Genomic DNA, 19,687 nt, shown 5'->3' with positions numbered 1-19,687 from the left:
GGGTCCAGAGAAGGGCCACCAAGATGATCAAAGGCCTGGGAAGCTGCCATATGAGGATAGGCTGGGAGAACTGGGTTTGTTCAGCCTTGAGAAAAGGAGGCTTAGAGGGGATCTCAGCACCATGTACCAGTACTTAAGGGGTAGCTACAAAGAAGATGGAGACTCCCTTTTTACATGGAGTCACATGGAGAGGACAAGGGGGAATGGACACAAGTTGCTCTTGGGGAGAGTCTGATCGGACATGAGAGGGAAATTTTTCACACTGAGGACAGTCACCATTGGAATAATCTCCCCAGGGAAGGGGTTGACTTGGCCACGTTGGACACCTTCAACAGTCGTCTGGACAGGGTGCTGGGCCACCTTGTCTAGACTGCGCTCTTCCTAGAAAGGTTGGACTAGATGATCCCTGAGGTCCCTTCCAACCTGTGATTCTGTGAAACGTTTGCACTGAGTTCTTTCAGTAGGAAGAGGGGAGATCATAAAAGTTGACTAAGATGAGCAGATAGATAAAAAGTGTTGTGTTACTTAACTGCCACCTTTACATGACAATTCAAAGAGTAGGGTGAAGCATTATGGCAGAGGTGAGGGACACAGAACACCTACTTACATGCATGTTCCATTCAAGACTCAAAAGCTTTCATATGGAAGATAAATTTTTATTCCTCTAGGCTCTATTAAGAAGAATGTGATGCAACCTTTCCCTGCCAAAACCAGAAAGAAAATACAACATAAATAGGGTGGTTTTTTTCCTACTTTAGAATCTTCTGTGAGAATTTTCCCATCTACTGAAGCAAAAAATATAGTCATCCCATCTCTTGGGAATCAAAATGAAATGGATAGGGACACCTAAGAGTGTCCCCAAGTCCCACAAGAAAATTAATTCTTGCTTACTGAAACACAGCAATAAGTAAAAACAGCAGTGGAATGACACCTGGAAACATGGATTCTAGCCCAAACCCTTACTTCAGGATTAACAAGAAACAGGAAGTTATTCCAGTGTCACAAACATTTTTTTCCATGTTCACAAATCTTGCACTGAATGTGTTTTACTTTTTCCTTACAACAAAATCTTGGGGAGCCCTTGTAGCTATTTTGCATATTGATTCCTGGACACATTGTGAAATCCTTGTCTTTCCATATATCTTGCTGGCCCCTTTCCCAAGACCCCTCGGGTGCTTTGAGACCACCTGTACTTCCAAATTGCCTGGGCCATATGAAGGAGTGGGAGAAAGAAAGGAAGTTCCTGTTGTAACGTGCAGCTGGGATGCGGTAGAGCCATTCATGCACACCTGGAGTCTCAAAAGCCTTCTCAAAAGACTCAGAGTCCAGGAAGAAAAAAAGCCTACTTCTCTTCAGCCAGTAGTTCAGGAAGGTATTTCCTCAGTATCTGGGACTAGCTGTGGTAGGAAAGGTAGGACAAACGCCAAAGAAACACTGGAGTTCTCTCCAAACTCATGGCTCCTTACTCAAGTTATCCATACATTTTTACTCACTGTATTTAATGGTGAGAGGTCTTTGGCTACAGAGGGCCTGTGATATGTTGCCACCTATCCTTACACTTACAGAGCAGATCTTTGTTAATCTACATCCTGACACGGTGAATTGTAGAGTTACAGAGGAACTCCCTCTGCATGGATTTCTATTTATTGTGTTATCAATCAGTAACGCTCAAGGATATCAACTTTGGTTTTTGTGTTTTGGAGGAAAGTGGCTTGTTTTGCCTGTTTTTTTCTTCCACAGTAGTTCATAAAACCATAATGATAAAGTCTTTACAAGCATCTAGGATGACACCCAGTAATATAAGTCCTGAGAAATACCCTCCTGGTAGTGGCATGGCAAACTTTGCATTTTCAGCTGACTTAAACTGTCTTCTTAGTGAACCATATATAAATGCTGGGCGTGTTATCTAAAACACCTGTCAAATAACAATGCCTGTTATTAACTGCATATGCAATCAGCTCACGACTCACAGAAAGATAGTTTAAATCAAAACCAAAAGGCACAGTTGTGACTGTTGCCAAGTCTACCAGTAAGAGGAACAGAGTTCTTATTCCTCTGCATGGGCTATCTGCATTAATAAACTTTTGCTTGTGGCCAGAGTTACTATTACTCATCCTACTAAGAACGTGACAGGGAACAAAGAGATAGGAGCAATATCAACAGGCAAAAGTTTGACTCTTCCTCCATGTCTAAAGCTTTGTTAACCTTAGCCAAGCTGGCATGGAGGTGAGGTGGTTTGTTTCTAGCAGAGAACAATAGCAAATTACTTTTCCCCTTCAAGAGAAGCTTGGTTGAGCGCTGTCCTGCATTACCCCTTACACTTGGCAGATTGCAGACTTACAGTTTTTCAGAACATGACGGTGCCACCCTTTGTATTTCCACTTAGAGAAAAAATTATCTCAGGTTCCAAAACATAATAGGATTTATTTTATTTTTCTGAGGAAGTGGTTTCTCACACCAGAGTCAGATACAGTACATTTCTCTGCTTCTTCCACTACACTTTATTCGCCAGTCTTGAAGTTGGGGAAGAAAACAAAGAAGAGCTATTTCTAAAAATTCTAAAATTCCGACCCATCACACAGTAATTAGCCTAATAATCGACATTAGGGATTAAAATTTGAAGCCTTTACCTTTACTGGTGAGGACCTGCTCATGCCTCTTACGGGCACGGGCAGAGCTTTCCTGTCTGGCCGTAGATATAGCTAATAATTACCTATGACTTATATTTTTAATTTCTTTTCTCTTCACTAAAAACTTGGTACTACTGGTTTTTAGTACTATTCCACGTCTGTACTTCCAGTCAGCAAACCCTCTCTAGCTGGCAGTGCACTGCAAAGTTCCTCATGCAATCAAAACATCTGGATTCTATTAATTTCTCTTGTAGGACAAGAGAAATTTGATGGGAAAAAATGAAGAGCAATCAGCTTTAATGAATGTTAGCTGGAGCCGTGCATTTGAACCCTCCATCAATATATTTCGTTCGCTTTGTCTGTCATTTTATACTGTTTTTGAAAATTAAATCCTTTCCATGTGGCTCTGTTCCTGGTTGCTTCTAAAGTCAGGGGAACAAAAATTAATGGCAGGAATTAAGCAGAAAAGTATTTTTCCACATCTGTAAGGTTTGGGGAAAATTATGTTTAGCTTTGCCTTCAAAATTTGCTTTTACTTTATGCAACTACTGAGTTGTACGACTATGAAACAAGGAATGTTATTAGGCGATGATTTGGGACAATAACATATGCTACGTTGCCTTACCTTACCCAGCTTGCAGAAGGCACTTTAAAAAAAAGTGATTTGAAAGGATATGTTAGAAGAAGCCATCTTCACTTCATTGGGAAGAGGCTATACTTCTTTATCTTTTGTTCCATTAAACTACCTATGTATTTCCAAGTGGGGGTTTTCCATGTTATTAAATAAACAAACAAACAAAGAAGCACTGTCAAATTTTTTTCCCTTTTTTTCCCCCTGGTGGATTCTCCCATTTGGCTAAAATCACATCCTACAGCAAATGGGGTAGTTTATTAAATTGTTTACAGATGATACAGTTAGAATCTACTAGAAAGATGTTAAAATAGGCATTTTTAGGGAACTAGCTTATGTTGATTTTATGTGAAAAAAATCAGATAGGAAAAGAAAATGAAATGCATAAAAAGGAGGAAATTGGACCATCTGGGTATTTACAGCAGTAGAATGCTGCCCATAAATTAGAGATCATGATATCCCCTTTCCCTCTCTCTCTTCTTCATTACTAAGGAATGGGTGGAAAGGTTTGCATTTTTAAAGAATCCACAGACCTAGGATACTATTGTAGGAAACTGTAGGTGAAATGACAGCTTTTCTTTTATTGCTGAAAGATGAACATACGTCTCATTTCTTCTCACATTTGTAGAACGTCTTCTGAACTCAGCTCCAGAATGACTTGATTTAAATTAGATTTTAGATAAATCCACTTATAGTAAAACTGTTCAGAATCATAAACGATTATTACACTAAGAAAAAAAAATACATGGACAAGTGACAGTAGATGAGGCAAATAAAACCAAGAAGACCTCACAGACCTTTAAAGGAATTCAAGGCTGAAATAGCTGACTCTTACTTAAAACTGTTACCTGAGGTTAGAGACTGGCATTTTTTAACAAAAGTGTTCCAAGAGAGATTCAGAAGACAAGCCTGTCAGCCCGATATCTAGGCAAAACAAATAGGTGGAAACTATAATATGGAACAGTGGACATCTGGATAAATATGACTTATCTGGGAAGAGTTAAAAAGGTTTTCATAAAAGGAAGTCCTGCCTCACAATCATAAGGAAGTCCTTTGAGGGGATCAAAAAACACGTGGATAAGGGTGATCCAACTGATCTTGGATTTACAAAAGGCTTTCAACAAATTCCTTCACCAAAGGCTTTTAAGAAAACTAAGCAGCCATACCATAACATGGCTTAGCAGTATAAGGTGATACACATTGGGGGAAAACCCATTGATTCACATATAAAACAATAAGCTTTGAACTGACTATCATCAGACAAGTTGGTTAAGATTTTAAAAAATAGTTCAATGAAAACGTCAACTCAGCAGGATCTGAAAAAGCAAATCAGGTGTTAGCAATGTTGGGGTAGGCAACTAGAGAACAGAATAGAGGATATCATTGTGTTATTGTGTAAACCCCAACTTTGTCCGTGGTCTGAGGACTGTGTGGCGTTCCAGGCCCCCATCCCAAAAAGGATATAGAACTACAGAGGAGGTAGAGAAAGGCAACGAGGATAATGAAAGGTATGAGACAGCTTCTGCATAACAAATGGCTAATTATTCTATTTTTCTTCCCTTGAAGCAAGATGACTGAGACGGATATGTAAGAGGTCTATAAAATGAGTGCCTGGAAAGTGTGGCTGGGGATTGCTTGGTCACAGTTTCCTCTGATCCAAGAAGCAGGGGACAGAAATCAAATGGATCTGTGGGATCCAAATACAAAGAAAAGGTGATTCTTCATGTCACAATATAATTAGAGATTACTTCCTACAATAAGCTATAAATACTAAAAGTTATGTGGGCTCATGAGGAAACCACATGGAAAGGTTCATGGAAGAGGAATTCATAACTGTTACTCAGTACAGAGGAACTGCATCCAGCTGAGGAAGTATTTGAGTGGAAGTCACTGGAGGCCGCCTGAGGAAAGCAGTGTGCGTTTTCCATGTTCTTATTCTTTTCCCTAAGTGACCATTTTCCAACCACTATCAAAGACATTTTAGGGTAGATGGTCTCACTTTGGTCTAAGTATGGCTATTCTTAGTTAATCACAGCTCATCAAAGCTAATGCGCTGGATTTTTTGATGGGCAGCTCTTGAAAGCAGATGAGCAGGTGCGGGTTTGACCTGGAAATTTTTTCATACAGATCTCATCATAGAAGATCAGAATCAAGCCAAAGCTTTACCTGTATTTGGGCACAGAGAGATGTCGGGTGAGTTCTGGCATTTGTCATTTGCTGAGTTTACAAAGTTATTTTTCGTGACATAACATTTTTATCAGTTGTTGCCTAGCATTGGGCCTTTAGGTTTTAGTGAAATGATGGAGATGGTGGCAGTGGTTAAGTGGCTGTGGTTGCCATTAACTTTAAAGTTCTCAGTGGATTGCAAAGATTATCTCAGAATTTATGCAATTTATTTATGCTCTAGAGTCCACAGAGACAAAAATGTCATAAAACCCATGAATGACTCCACTTTTATCATGATGTCCAGTTTCCGACCAGGATTTAGAAATCCCAAAGGATGCAGAGAATGTACAACAAGATAAGCCTAGTATTAAAAAGCAAGATATGTTGCAGCATAAGCATTTAAGAAAGTCATATAAGGCAAATGGGAGTTGTTAAAGCCTATGAAGTATTATTTGTCAGATTAGGACATATGAAGCCCTGGGTCTCGCCATCATGGGAGCAGTTAAGTTACAGACTTCAAATGTTTTTCTTACTGCCGAGCAAGCAACAAATCCCTTCTCAGAAGAAAAAAAGCATCAATTTGTTTGGAATTGTTGTTATAAAACCCCTTCAACATACCGACCAGAAAAAAGTTATTTTTCCTATCTTTGTTCTCCTGTCAGGACCACAATCCTTGCCAGTTCAAGCAATGAGGCCTATATCAGTTTAAATGTATCGGGTTTAAATGGCCCCAAAGCTTTGTCATTATACTGGGTTACCTTTAGTGTGAAGATTTTGGGGTGGGGGGTGTCTTGGTTTTGTTTTTTAAATATTGCATTCTTTTCACAGCTTGTTCTGGAGTAATTAGTACTACACAATCTATATACAAATTAAGCAGAAGAAAAAAAGAATTTTTCTTTGGAAAGCAGAGATCTTACAGCACCAGTGCTGTTATCTGTTGTTGCCATTACTTCCACAAGATGATTTAACTTCTAGAGAGCCACGTAGACTTCACAGATTGGAAGTAGAACATTAAATGAACACTAAAGTATTCAACTTCAAGCATCCAAAAAACTAGCTCACAATGCAGTCAACTGTTAGTTTTGCTTTTAAGAGAAATTTCTCTAATGTTTTACATGGTGATTTTAGCTAAAACCACCAGCACAATTTTGCCATGTCTTTTGCTATAACACGATCAAATTTGAAGTGCTTCTCTCTCCTCTTTTGCCTTAAGGATATTAAATAGGTGGTGGGGGATTAACTTCAACAGCAACCACTGATACTTCACCAGCTGTATGGAGACATTTCATCTATGTCATATTCAAAATAAAACCGATTGTGGTGCTCTGACTGGTTATTTTTTTAGTTGAGCAACGACTAATCAAGATTGTCCAGTTTTGTCATGTTACACCATTCTGTTATATGGTCAAAGGAGATAGAAGCATCAGTATCTAGTACAAATTCCCATCAAATTTATGACTATCCAAATGCAGGGGTGTTTCTCCTGTATTTGTTTTCTACAATAAGTATATGAAGAAGTTCAAAAACAGACATCAGATTTGATTATCCCTTTTTACCAATATGATAAAAGAGAGCCTAATATGAGCTCAAAACACCCTAACAGTAATTCAACATATACATTTCATCATAAGTTTATAATATTTGAACGGCTGATAACTATGTGATTAACTTTCCTAAGAAAAAAAAAAGTTTATTTTTGTATTTACCAGAGTGTCATAGGGCATTTTTTGCAGCTATGTACTTAAGAATTTTATTTTCATAAAAGTATCTATAAAAATGTGCATCATTAGGCAAAAGGGAGAGAATTTTGTCTAAGGCAAGATTCTGCCTAGGGGAAGACTAAAAAACTGTCTGCTATAGCAAAAAATCAACATTGCACAAGATAATAGGAAGCAGTTAGCCACCTTGAACTGAGTTAAACAAGGCATCTTCACTCAGAGGTTCCCTAGCAAAGTTCCTTTAAAGACCATTCCCTTTCTGAGTATGGCTTCTCTGATAGTGTTTTCCTTAAGTATTTAATTATATGGCAAGCTGTGCTTGTTTGCTTCTCCAGAGCCTTTGACTTGTAATCAATAAAGAAAGCACCCTTCCTCCCATTAAATCCTGATATTTAGAGAGTGACATTTCCCTCTGTTTGATTAGGGAGCTTGTCTCCACCCAGTCTTTGGGTTACCTTAGTGTCTTCAGAGGCCTGACGAAGGGCTCAAGGCGTAAAAGCCTGTCTACTTTTTCCAGCCATAATATTTCAGTTTATCAGAAAATCCTGTCTCTACCTTGATATTTTGCCTAATGATCTTCAAAGAACATTGCTGTAGTGTAAGGATGCATCACGCCAGGGACACTTAATCAACATTCACACAGGCTTAGGTTTAAAGCCTCAATCGTTACCAGCTACTGAGATGCAAAGCTGTGTAACTTAAATGCTGAATGTTTACTGTCACCCTGACATCTCTGAAGACCTAGAACCAGCCAACCAAAAATACTTCGTACAGGGACCTCAGTGGAATTTAGGCTGTGGGAATCTGACATCAACCCCCAGCATCTTGGGTCTCAAAGCAAGAGGTGTTTCTTTCAGAGACTAGTCTAGCTGTTAAAGATGTTTCTGCCCACCTGCTGACAGTCTGCTTTAGAACCAGCTTTGTTCAAAATGCAATGTGATTTAAGCCAAGGCAACTGACTTTGGACTGAGGTGAGTAGGAGTGCTTACGCTGTCAGCTGTTAACGCTCAGTTAGGGGAATATTCAGCCCTTGCTGAAGAGCAGTCACCTCTTAAAGCACTCCAACTGGACCTGGAGGAGCTCAGCTGTTCACAGTCTGCATTACCCCAAGTCAGCAATGGGGAACAGAACTGAACCCAGGTCTGGTAAGGCATCAGCAAATTAACTTCCCACTGAATCTTTTTTTTTTAATGCTTATAGCAAGGTTCCCCTTTAATGACACAATGCAAATCATCCATTGATAGCATCAGCAGGGACATCTGATACTTCATTTCACCAATTCTCTTCCCCTTCCTGGCAGAAAAGGTGACAGGCTGCATAAGAACAGGTATTAGCATCCAATAATAATTCAGGTCATTTCTAAATTTCAGCGCACATGAAACTATACTGAGGGTAGAGAGAACCAGCAAAAGAAGCAATTCCACAAAAGGGAAATTATAAAGCTTTTCTTCCTTTTTTTTTTTTCTTTGCATACCGGCAGGGCTGCAGAAAGCGCATGCGGGGCTAGAGATGAAAATCATAAACCTAGTTCAATCTAAGTGTATCAGCTATTCAGAGGATGTAGGTGATGTTTCACTCGAGATTCTGCTTTCTTCTTTGTCGGGAGTATGAGTACAAGAAACGGGAAAATTAGAGTTTAAAACATCTGGCACCATTTAATAAAGTAAACTTACATCCTAAACTGTCACTGGGAAATGTACACTTCTTTTTGCTGTTGTTTTGATTTAGCTGTCACGAGAGTCACGTTTAAATACAGCCTTTTCTGCCTCATGGCCGAGTCTCTTTGTGTGCATTTCCTCAACGTTACTTACTTTACTTTGAAGGTGGGCTGAGCATAGAAATCTGACGAAAGAGTGGGCTGTGCCCTTGATCGGAGGGAGCTCTTACGTTCTTCTGAATGACTACATTTGCTAGTGCAGTACACAGCAGCAGCAACAGTGTGGTGCTCTGGGTCTCCAGCTCTGCCTGGCAGACAAATCTCCAGCTCGCTGAACATCTGCAAGACAAAATTTTCATGTTCTTCTGTAAATGAATGCTGCCTAACTGCACCAGGAAAATGGGCACAGGGGACTATCTCTGCATTGCTATGAGCGGAGGGGCGCCTTGGGGCTTTAGATTGCAAGGTGGCAAGGAGCAAAAGCAGCCTTTGCAAATCGCCAAGGTAGGATCATGAGAGAAAGATGTTATCGGTGTTTTGCGAACATGAGTGAAGAGAACAGTTTGTTTAAATATATACTGCTTCCAGTGAAATGGCTGGTGTGGATCTTATTGTGATGCTTGTTTGCATTTGCTAACATGTTTTGCAGAGATTCTACAGGTGCTGCTGATGTTTGTTTCAATAAAAAGGAATGATTACTTTTTGGTAGCTTGCAAGTATCGCAAACGTTTTCTTAAATGTTAAAGGTTTGAAATGATGTATGCCTTTCAGTTCCCGTTTGCTTCGCTGTATCGTTTTTGAATGCACTCGGCATATCGCAAAACTGAATCTCATATTAGGAAATGCTGTTCCAGTCATCTATTTATGATACTTTTTCTACTCTAGGCATAGAGCTTTATAATAAGAAAATGTTCTTACTATTTTGGGAATCCTGGAAAGCATTACACTGAGTTATCTCTGGTTTTGGAAAGTTATCCAGTCTGAGAAGCAGCTTTAATAGATGCCAAACATTCCCTCTTATATTTCATGAGCAACACTGAAAATTACTGAACACTTCATAAATTATCCTCGTGTATAAATGGAGATCAAAACAGACAGCAGAAATTCAGAATAAATAAAAAGTAAGAACTAGTAACCCCAAGTTACAAAAATAATAGTTAAAAAATAGTTTTGTTAAAAATCAGTGCTCACTCCATTGCAACAGCTTCTCCGCTGGTGCAACAATGAAGATTTGTCACGGTTATTAAGGCTTATGTAACTGTATGGAGCTGCATGCTGTTCTCCCAGACAAGAGGGACAAATTTTGTCCAGAGCCTCGAGGTCAGCAAAATACCACTGTTTAAAATGGTACGGGGACTGATCATCATACAATGAATTCTGCCTTGTTAAATTGAGGGAGAGAGATTAAAATGTATTTTAGCACCTTTTAGTATCTTGGTAATCCAGTACATTGAGCGTTAAGTTTTTTGCACTTTCATATAGTATTTTAGATCAGTAGTTTAGCTATTTAAGCTCTAACTTTCTTAAGCTGTCAATATATTTGTTAATTAGTTAAATTTAATTTTCTGGACCCGTTAACTTTTTCACAAATAGCAGAAACAGTAAGTCTACCTCATTTTGTAAAAAGAGGTCCTTTTAGTTCTTCTGTCAAGAAAAAAACCAAGAAAAGAACATCTTTCACTATTATTTAAAATGATTTCCAGCCCATAATATTAATCATATTCAGTGATTTATTGAGTGTATGTAGAATTTTTCTCATTACTGTTAAGTTTTTTGTTTGTTTTTATCTTTTCCAAACTTTAACATGTTGCAATTTTTTTCCTACTGATGGGCAACTGTTGCTTTGCAAGCAAAGCCACTGATAATAGGTGACAGTGGAATCCTGCCATCTAGTGAAAAATCGTAGCTAGAACTTAAAAAATTGTAACTGACTGTAAAAGGCAAGTGGTTACATAAAACCAAAAGTAAAAAGCACGGTAGTTTGAACACGAGATTATGAACAAGGTTTAGTTTTCCTGATAAAAATGGGCTAGACAACTTTTTTTTTATATTCACATCCTTGACTGTGGCACGTAAGTCTGTGTTCTGTTTTCCCACTAACATTTGGGAACTAGATTCGTGGTAATAGTTGTGCCTTACTTCTAACAGGAAAATCCACCAGTAAAATATACCTAAATTCAGAAAAATAATAATATGCATTTTTAGGAAAAAACCCAAAGAAGCATGAGCTTCTTTTCTTGCAAATGAACCCAATCAAAAGGCCACATAATACAACGCTTCAGAACACCCTGTGTAAGAGTATGTGCGTATCAGCATATAGAAGTGTTATCAGCACGGTGGATTGGGTGCTTTATGAGTTCCAGATCATTCATTTCTCCACGCTTAAGAGTTGGTCAGGATCAGTGAGATTTGAAAATTGACACTAGTATCCGGCTGAAAACCTGAAACTTAGAGTTGACAGGCCACAGCTTTCTCTGGGACTCACTCTGTCGGCAGGCTTCGCTGCCCTCCCCAGGGAGCCCAGGCTCTCTCAGACGCGCGCAGACGTGGGTCTCCAGGTCAGGCACCACCATCAGATTGAGGCACGGCGAGGTGGGGGGTCTGCAGCTACACTGTGTGTGACCCTTTCTGGGGAGAGACAACGTTTTCAGCTTTTATCCTGTTATCCGTGAAAACTGAATCTAATAACTCACAAAAGTATAAAGAATTACCCAACTCATGCACAGTAATTTTCTTACTGGCTCCAAACTCCAAAGGTTGTGTTTCCTAAACACAATAAAAAATTGTTTTGGTTTGGGTTTTTTGTTTTTTTCAGTTCAAGGTTCAACTTCTCCACGGGTAGACTAATGTAGCTCCACAGAACCAGTGGGTCATTACCAATTTACGCCAACTGAGATTTTGTCAGAAATCTATATTTCTGGTTTTGGTGTCTCTCAGCTCGCAGGAGCTGGGAAAGCTGCAGAGGGGTTGCTCGCCTGGCTGCTGACACAACCTGAGCATGGTATCCCCTGGACCGCTGCAGGGGGAAGCACACTCAGGCCCTAGTTGTGAGCAGAGCAGTGGTTATGATACAGATCTAAAGGGGAGAGGGATGTGAAATGGAGAGAAATGAGATAATCCATGAAAATGTGGCAGGATACAAAAATCCCAAATTCACGCTTATCTGCCCTTTTGATAAAGGAACCGTAATGTTTTTAAAGCTAATGAAATAAGCCACTGCAGTGCACTGCCAGAGACAACTTCTACCAGTTTATTTTATGCCTTTTAAATTATTATTACATACATAAAAAAATACGTAACCCCCCCATGGTTTGCTGCCTAGCTCTTACAGCATATATGCAGGCAGTGTTCCCACTAAAATCAGTGCAAGTTTTGCCTGTAGTATAAAGTATTGTCTTCCATTATCATGTAAAGGGTTAACAGAGAGATAGAGACCAACCTTTTGCCTTCCCAAGAAATAGCTCGGTGTTTTTTCTCACCTCCACATAAAATAGGAAATTTTCACCAGGAAATAACTTTACAACAATTACTTTCAAAATATTTCAGTAATTTTTTAGATGTGAGATTGCAACAGATGGATTTTTTTTTTGAAGTATCACAAAGTATTTGTGTTTGTCCATTTTAAACTCTTATTCAAACTAAATTTTGAAAACATTTGACTAGTCTTCTGCAGAGACATACAAACTATTTAATACCCCTCCTCCTCCCAACCCTGGCTTTGTATATCAACTTGATTATATCCACTAATGTTGTAGTTACTTCATAAAAATTTAATTTTGGTTAAAAATAATTTGCATATTCTATATACTGTCCACATATACCATAATGACTTTTTAAAAAAAACACTATTTGAAATACTGTGTCAAAAGACATATTGTGCTAAGAAGGATATCTAATAAATGAATGTTATTTAAAAAAAGGTAATTGGGAATACAAAGCTAAGGAGAACAGTGGTGTGTATGCACTAAGACACTAAACCATGTCAGTATTGCAGTCTAGGATAGCTTTCCCAAAGCTGGAGACGGTTGGGAAGTCTCAGTACAACAGTGACCGTAGATGGCTAAGAATTCAAGATATATAAAAGCAAAGTGACATGTGATGTCCTTTCTGTTTCCACCGTGAGATATATGAAATAATGCTTTTTAAATGAATATCATAGGTTTTTTCTTGTAAATTTCTTTGCAGTTTTTAATTTAAAATATATTAAAACTGTATGTGCAAAATAATGGATGATTTTCTGGACTACCATTTGAAAGAAAGTCCTGGGAGTTTTTTGTACTAATACTTAAACATACCAGCTATGTTATATACGATGAAGCTATATCCTTTAAGAAGCATCTCTTTTGCAACAGGTAATTTAATGGAGTTGTCCTATAGATGATTTAGATTTATAATTCAACCGTGATGTAAATCCATTAAACTATCCGGTTGCAATAGAGGCACATTATTCTCAGCATTTGTTACCTAACAGCAAGTAGATGAACTCACTGTTTGTATCTGCCAAAGTCTTGCTAATTTAAGTTTGGGAACTTAACCAAATAGTTCTAGTATTCAAGGGTGGCAAGTTCCATGACTCGGACCTCTAAGCACTTCAAAGGAAATTCAGTCCTCTTTTTCCTATCAGTATCCTAAAAGTAAAAATGAACTTAATCTGTGTGGTCAATATTGTTGTACGTTTTCACGGTTGAGATGTTGGGGAAACTAATGTTATTGAGACAAGGTGCCTCACTTGCTGAGTTCAGATCACATCAGTTCTGGAAGTATTTCTACATACATACACCTCAGCAAGAAAGACATCTTCAAAGGGGATGATGTTGTCCTATTTTGTATCTATGAGAGCATTCTTACTGATCCCTTCCTGGTTCGTCAATGGCAGAACAATATGTAGTTGCATATGGAGAAACACACAGCGACATTTTTTTAAAGTGCTGACAGATTTTATGTACCTTCCCAGCAACTTTTTTCAAGTAAATTTTTAGAAGAATAAAACAGTAACATTTCCCATCCTTTAATTTCTACCCTGCCAGTTTCCCAGTGCATAACTACAATTATAATGCCTATCCTCTAAAATGTCAAGTTATTTGAAAGAACTTAATGGATATTTTGAAACTCTTACCAATGTGATTTCGCACCCTGAAAATTTTTGCTCTACTACAGACATTTTCTTATGTTCAAACATGCCAAATATCATCCATTTTTCCATTGCCTTGTAAATGTTAAGTATAGTCCTAATCAATCCTACAGAATAATAATTCAGGGTTGAAAAACAACAGCCTCAACTAGGTTTCATGCAAAACTTATACAGTTTGTGATTATTTTGCCAATTTCTGAAATAGAATTCTGCTGCTGCTGCTGCACAAATAGTAGCTTTACCTTTGGATCAGTATTGACGTGACAACTGGCACCCTGGTCACTTTAGACTTGTGCACTTGTCTGTCAAAATGCTCGGATTTCAGTTCAAGTCTCAGTTTCATTATTTTGGATTCATTGGAACCTGAAACTGAAAGTGAAACTCAAAGACTTGGGAACAACCTGAACCAACAGTGTGAAAAGTTGATGTCTGAATACAATTACCTAATGCTAGTTTGACTTTCTCCCTGCATTTACCCAAAATACTTGACACATGCAGACCAACCCTAAGTGTCTTTCATCAAGTTGGCCCTTACACTTACCTGTGCTCCGAGCTCGTTTCAGTGCTAAGTCACACAGATGAGTATAACCCATCAGTTGCTGAAGCAGTGGTTTTTTGCTCCCCTGCTTGCCTCTGCACTGATGGCCTAGGAGCACCATCCTCCTAGTAAGATGAAAGTAAGGGACTGTGTTTCAGATCATCTCCAGATGACATTAAAAGTCATCTTGGAGTTGGTGCTTTGGTGCCATCTGCTTCTGAAAATATACTTGTTAATGCATAATCAAGTAGGATCTTACTATACGGTACTGTGTTTGAAATGAAGATGCTCAGCATGCTGTGCAAAGGCTTAGTACTGAGCTAACGTGACCCTGCTGATATTTCCTTATTTGTATCAATTGACATCTTAAACAGAATTTGAATACAACTCTATGCGTTAGCAGTAGACAGAGCAAGGCATGTTTAAAAAATGCTAGTTGAACTTTGGCAGCAAAGAAGGGGAATTTAGAGTTCACCTACATGATTTTAAACACAACTTGCCTTACTTGGACTGTATTTAAAACTGTTTGTTTAAATTTGCTAGCTAATACATTTCCAAACATAGTTTGTCTTTGCAGCCTGGACAAACTCTTATTCTCAAATTCACTCTTCAGACCATCTGACACAGCCAGTATTTGCTGATACTCAGAAAACCCTGTAAGGAATATTTACATATTCTTTCACGTAAGGAATTATGTGGAACACTGTGGTTTTATCTATGCTTCTGGAGAGGATTTTGACCCTGTTTTAATAATAAATTTAATAACAAATACATTTTTGCACATGTTTAGATGGCATAGTTCAGCTTCTATTTAAGTAAATGACAAAACTTCCTCTGACAAACTGGGAAGAAGCTGGGCTTTATAGAGGTTAGGTGAATTTATTTTGCAAAATGAAGGAACAAATGAAAGTTCCCAAAAATCTAACTAAAACAGACCACTGCTAAATGATTCTGGTCCTGAAAAGCTGCCGTTGCTAGAAGATTAATGAGGAAAAAACAATTCACACACACTTACCAGCAAAGGTTTCTATGTAGTTCCAAAGGTTAGGGGTCTGCCTTTTCTAGTTTCAAACTTTTGCATTCCAGTTATTGTGCCAGTGGAAATGTTATGGAAATAGCACTAAAGTCCCATCCAGTTGTTTAGAAACTGCAAGCTGAACTAGCGCACGATTGTATACCCTGTTTTGGATATACAGGACTACATACCAAGCTGTTTTGGCATGCTTTCCGCTGTTTAGGCAAATACAAGCGTGCTTTGGATACATGGTAGTATTCATTTGTGTTTGTTTCCAATAGATACTTTTCCAACTTTCATGCTAGGAGAGTTTTCAATGGAATAGAATGAACAAGATAATTCACACTGATTTAAACTAAACAAACCAAAAAAACCAAACAGCGTATTCCTACTAAATTAGATTAGCTGCTTTGTATAGAGCTTTACTTCATGGTTTTTTTAGTTTCTTTGCTGGAAACATTTAAAATACACTGCATGACATTATTATATTTCATTGTTCTGTATTTTCTGCCATTGCATTCTGATTGTGAATGTGAATGTAATGGTAAGGCTTTTGGCCAAGTTCACATTAAAATATCACAACAGGAAACATTGTTTACAAAGCCCTTTAGGATTGTGTCACATTGAGAGGATACAGCTAGCAATTTATGCATATCATGGAAGGGCTTTCTTCCAAATACAGACCTCAGTGTTCTTCATATTTACAGCAGAAATATTTAGAGCAGAAATTACTTTAAGGGACCATATTTCATGGATTTAATGCTTAGCACTCTATAAAGTGAGACTGATTTGCAGAGATAGCTTCAACTTTAAGAGGAACAAGTCCGTGCGTGGAATCAACTGTGGACAAAAATGATAACATTTAGATTGCAACCAGTACTTAAGAGCACAGTTCCTTGGCTGGAATGAAACTGGCAGTAAAAAAAGCCCCTGGATATCAGCTTGAAGGTTTTAAATTTCAGACCTAATGTACACAAGTTACACAGTGGATTTCTTTTTCCTTTTCTGTAATTTTTCCCATCTGTGCCATTTCATTAGAATCTGTAGTCCCCAGTCAGTGTGGAAGTTAGGATGAGACTAATGTGCATTTAGACTGAAACACTTCAGTGTGCACCAAAATCAAAGTGCTATTTTTTGGTTACCTGCCAATACAACACGGTGTTGAGCATGAAAGCCAAAAATCTTCAAAACACCTCAGCACCTTGCTCTCAGCGGGGTGCTAAGAACAGTGAAGAAGTGGCTGCTTTATTTGTTGCTTATGCGGAAGGTAAATTGTAATGAAAGCCTAGCTCTAAGCTCACCAGGGCCAATGGGCTTATACCCTGAGCTCTGTATCATGTGCTGCAGTCCTGGGCACAGCACAGAATCTTCCTTTCCCGTTTAGCAGGGAAACACTGCCTACAAGCCTTCTTTCTACTTCCACAGAAATGGATTTTGAATTCTTTACGCTTCCTTCTTTCCTTGATATCTCCTTCTTACATTTAGGATGGGGGATCAAATCCATGGGTAACCTTTTGCTTGAAGAAAGTTCTGTCATCCTGGACTGCATAGCTGTACAATCATTATTTTATAAACTTGCCTTTTTGTAAGTATACTTTAAAAATATGGTCCCATTTAGGAAGCTGGATGCTTAGGTTTTTGTAAGCATGTTTTATATTACAACTTATTAGCAGATGAACTGATGATGGGTCAAAACTATGAAGAAAGTAGATAAGCTATGGTTTTCCATACTGCTGGTTTCATTTGATATGTCTCTATAGCATAAACACCCCACGTATGGCATAAATTGCCACAATACTGAATTTCAAGAAAGTTTCTAAAATGAAGATAATGCAAGACAGTTGTATGTCCATTGTGGCACTTTACAGTAACAGAAAGAAAAACCAACAGAATGACAGAGGAACATAATAAAACAAAATTTCCCCTTCCTAGTACTCTCTGCCTGATACAAGGAGTATCAGGAACTGCTTGTTCTCTGCAGGCAAAGGTGGCAAAGCTGAACCTCTGTTTTAGAAACCGAACAGTTGAAGTTGCTACAAAGGAAGCCTTAACAAAGGAGTTACATTTTTTCCCATGAACTCAATGGGAGCTTTGCCACTGACTTCAAAGGGCAAAGGACTGGGCCTTAGTATGTACAATATAGTGCAGTTATTTAATTAGAAGCAGATATCATGGATAAATATCCTTATTGGGATGGGTGTAGCAGTTTTTGCTAGGGATCTACTTACTACAATTTTCTATGTCTAGCAGAAGTCATTCCCTTCAAAGGAACACAAAAAACTCACACTTCAGGGGATTCTGATAACTTTTTTTCAAGTTATTCGGTAATTGTACATTTCGTTTCCAAGCTGTCTTGGAAGTCTTTGTAAGGACAAAGATACTCACTTAAGTTGAAGACATTTCAGTTTGCATATTTATAAGAGAGCAAAATGATTGCTAATAATAGGTACTAGACCAACATTACTAGAAACTAGAGGCCATTTATTAAAGGACCGATAATATATCACTGCAAGCTATGGAGAAAATTTAGACTGTGGACATATCTCTCAGTTGCAAATGTTTACTGGTCGAAGGGACTGCTTGTAACTGCCCTCTTCCTTTCTTCAGCTCTGCAAATAGGCTTGTGCTGGTTGAAGTGAGCAGGTATTTCTTAAACAATTTAGATGCCAGGGCTTTGCTAACTCACCTCATTTTGCCTCAGAGCTCAAGGAACAATCACACGAGCAGCTCATCTATAAGATTTGAAGTGTAGAAACTTCAAGGTTAGGACAGTGGGGAGGAAAAAGAGAGGAGTGCTAAGCAGCCGCGGGTGGCAACCTTTTCAGCAGGCACAGCTGGGGCTGGACAAGACAGCCTTGTGTCAGCACACTCATCTTGTTGTAGATGCATTTTCAACAGTTTAACTGACATCGCTTTGGAAAGGCCCTAAGGGTCCTGCAAAAAAACTGCTTTCCTTCCAGAAGAAAAGCATCTACACGGAGAATTGTGCAACGGTAATTCTAATGGTTGTCTATACCTGTGTAATATCAGGGGTTTCCAAGATGTACTGCAGGCAAGGGGAGTCATGTCATGAGTTTTATTAGCTTTACACAGCCACCACCACTGGTGCTCCTGAAGAGATAATCTCTCTTTATTTCTCAAAATCCTTGTTTCCTCTGCCAGAAATCCTTGCTCTGCTTTCTCTTATCATTCTCTCAGTCGTACTTTTATTTAAATACACAAGCACAGCTACTTACTTAAGCGTCGCTTTCAGTGAATTCACTGAAAATTGTGGCCAATGCTTCAGGCTTCAAACCTTGTTACTCGGTTAGAATAGTGCCCATCACTTCCTTTGGGCTAAAAGAAATGCAGGAAACTTTCTGCTTTGCATGAATTCTCATCACAGGAATCTCTGAACTACTAGAGCTTAACAGATGTGGCTGGAATAGGCCGATCAGCATTTTGTTCCACAAATTACATTTTCCTATTTTGCAGAGATCACTTCAAAGACTAGCTGCCATAAGCCACTGATTTAATTACAGAGGATGCATATGGAAATAATCTGAAAGGGATAAATAGCTTTATAAATTATCATCTATTCATAATGATCTTCCCACACACTGAAATAATACTTGAAGAATAGATAGTGTAAGACCTGCTTATAAAATTCTTCAACTTAGAAAAAAAAAATTATTAAACACGGATGTTTTAAGCAAAGTCTAACATATAATACTATCCAACGCCTGAGATCCTTACACAGGATCAGCTGTTTGACATCCTTCACTGAAAAAGGCCTGAAGTTTCAGCATTGTTTGCTTTCCAAAAAACTTGATACCTAGGAAATTAGAATGGTTTCACCTAAATTCTCAGTCAGTGGAATAAGTAAGTTATGCTGATCAATGTAAAATGAGCCATTCACAAACTTGGAGGGTTTTGTTACAGTACGACGTAATAAAATTACATCACTGGTTTATGAAATAAAATTTTACGTTTAAAGTGTTATCTCATGGTATCCACACTGACAGCCAAAGTTAGTCTTTAGATGCGTCGTGCATGTTTAGGAGTACCCAGGGGAAGATACTAGTCATTAAACTGAACTGGAAATCACAACTAAAACACTGTTTCCTTTCAAGCCCCCAAATCCCTTTGCTAAGTGAACTAGCAGCATGCCTTTATGTCGTGACTGAATAATCACCTTTTGTGATACTGACATATTATTGAT

The 19,687-nt window shown here is 38.4% G+C and overlaps 2 protein-coding genes across 2 annotated transcripts in view; one reads left to right on the top strand and one right to left on the bottom strand.

Moving 5' to 3' along the window:
• The window catches only part of SEC24D (SEC24 homolog D, COPII coat complex component), a 74,194-nt gene extending 65,147 nt beyond the window's left edge, over positions 1 to 9,047 (bottom strand). Inside the window, exon 1 of the mRNA XM_064450556.1 lies at positions 8,957 to 9,047. The gene's annotated coding sequence lies outside the window, so the exon portion shown is untranslated. The remainder of the gene's footprint in view (positions 1 to 8,956) is intronic.
• A 16-nt stretch (positions 9,048 to 9,063) lies between these two features.
• Positions 9,064 to 19,687, top strand: part of SYNPO2 (synaptopodin 2) — a 96,558-nt gene continuing 85,934 nt past the window's right edge. Inside the window, exon 1 of the mRNA XM_064450551.1 lies at positions 9,064 to 9,306. Within this exon, the coding sequence (XP_064306621.1) occupies positions 9,178 to 9,306 (129 nt within the window). The 5' untranslated portion in view covers positions 9,064 to 9,177. The remainder of the gene's footprint in view (positions 9,307 to 19,687) is intronic.

Source organism: Phalacrocorax carbo, chromosome 4, assembly GCF_963921805.1.
Source record: "Phalacrocorax carbo chromosome 4, bPhaCar2.1, whole genome shotgun sequence".
In the NCBI taxonomy this organism is placed as follows: domain Eukaryota; kingdom Metazoa; phylum Chordata; class Aves; order Suliformes; family Phalacrocoracidae; genus Phalacrocorax; species Phalacrocorax carbo.
This window is presented reverse-complemented; position numbering and strand designations above follow the sequence as displayed.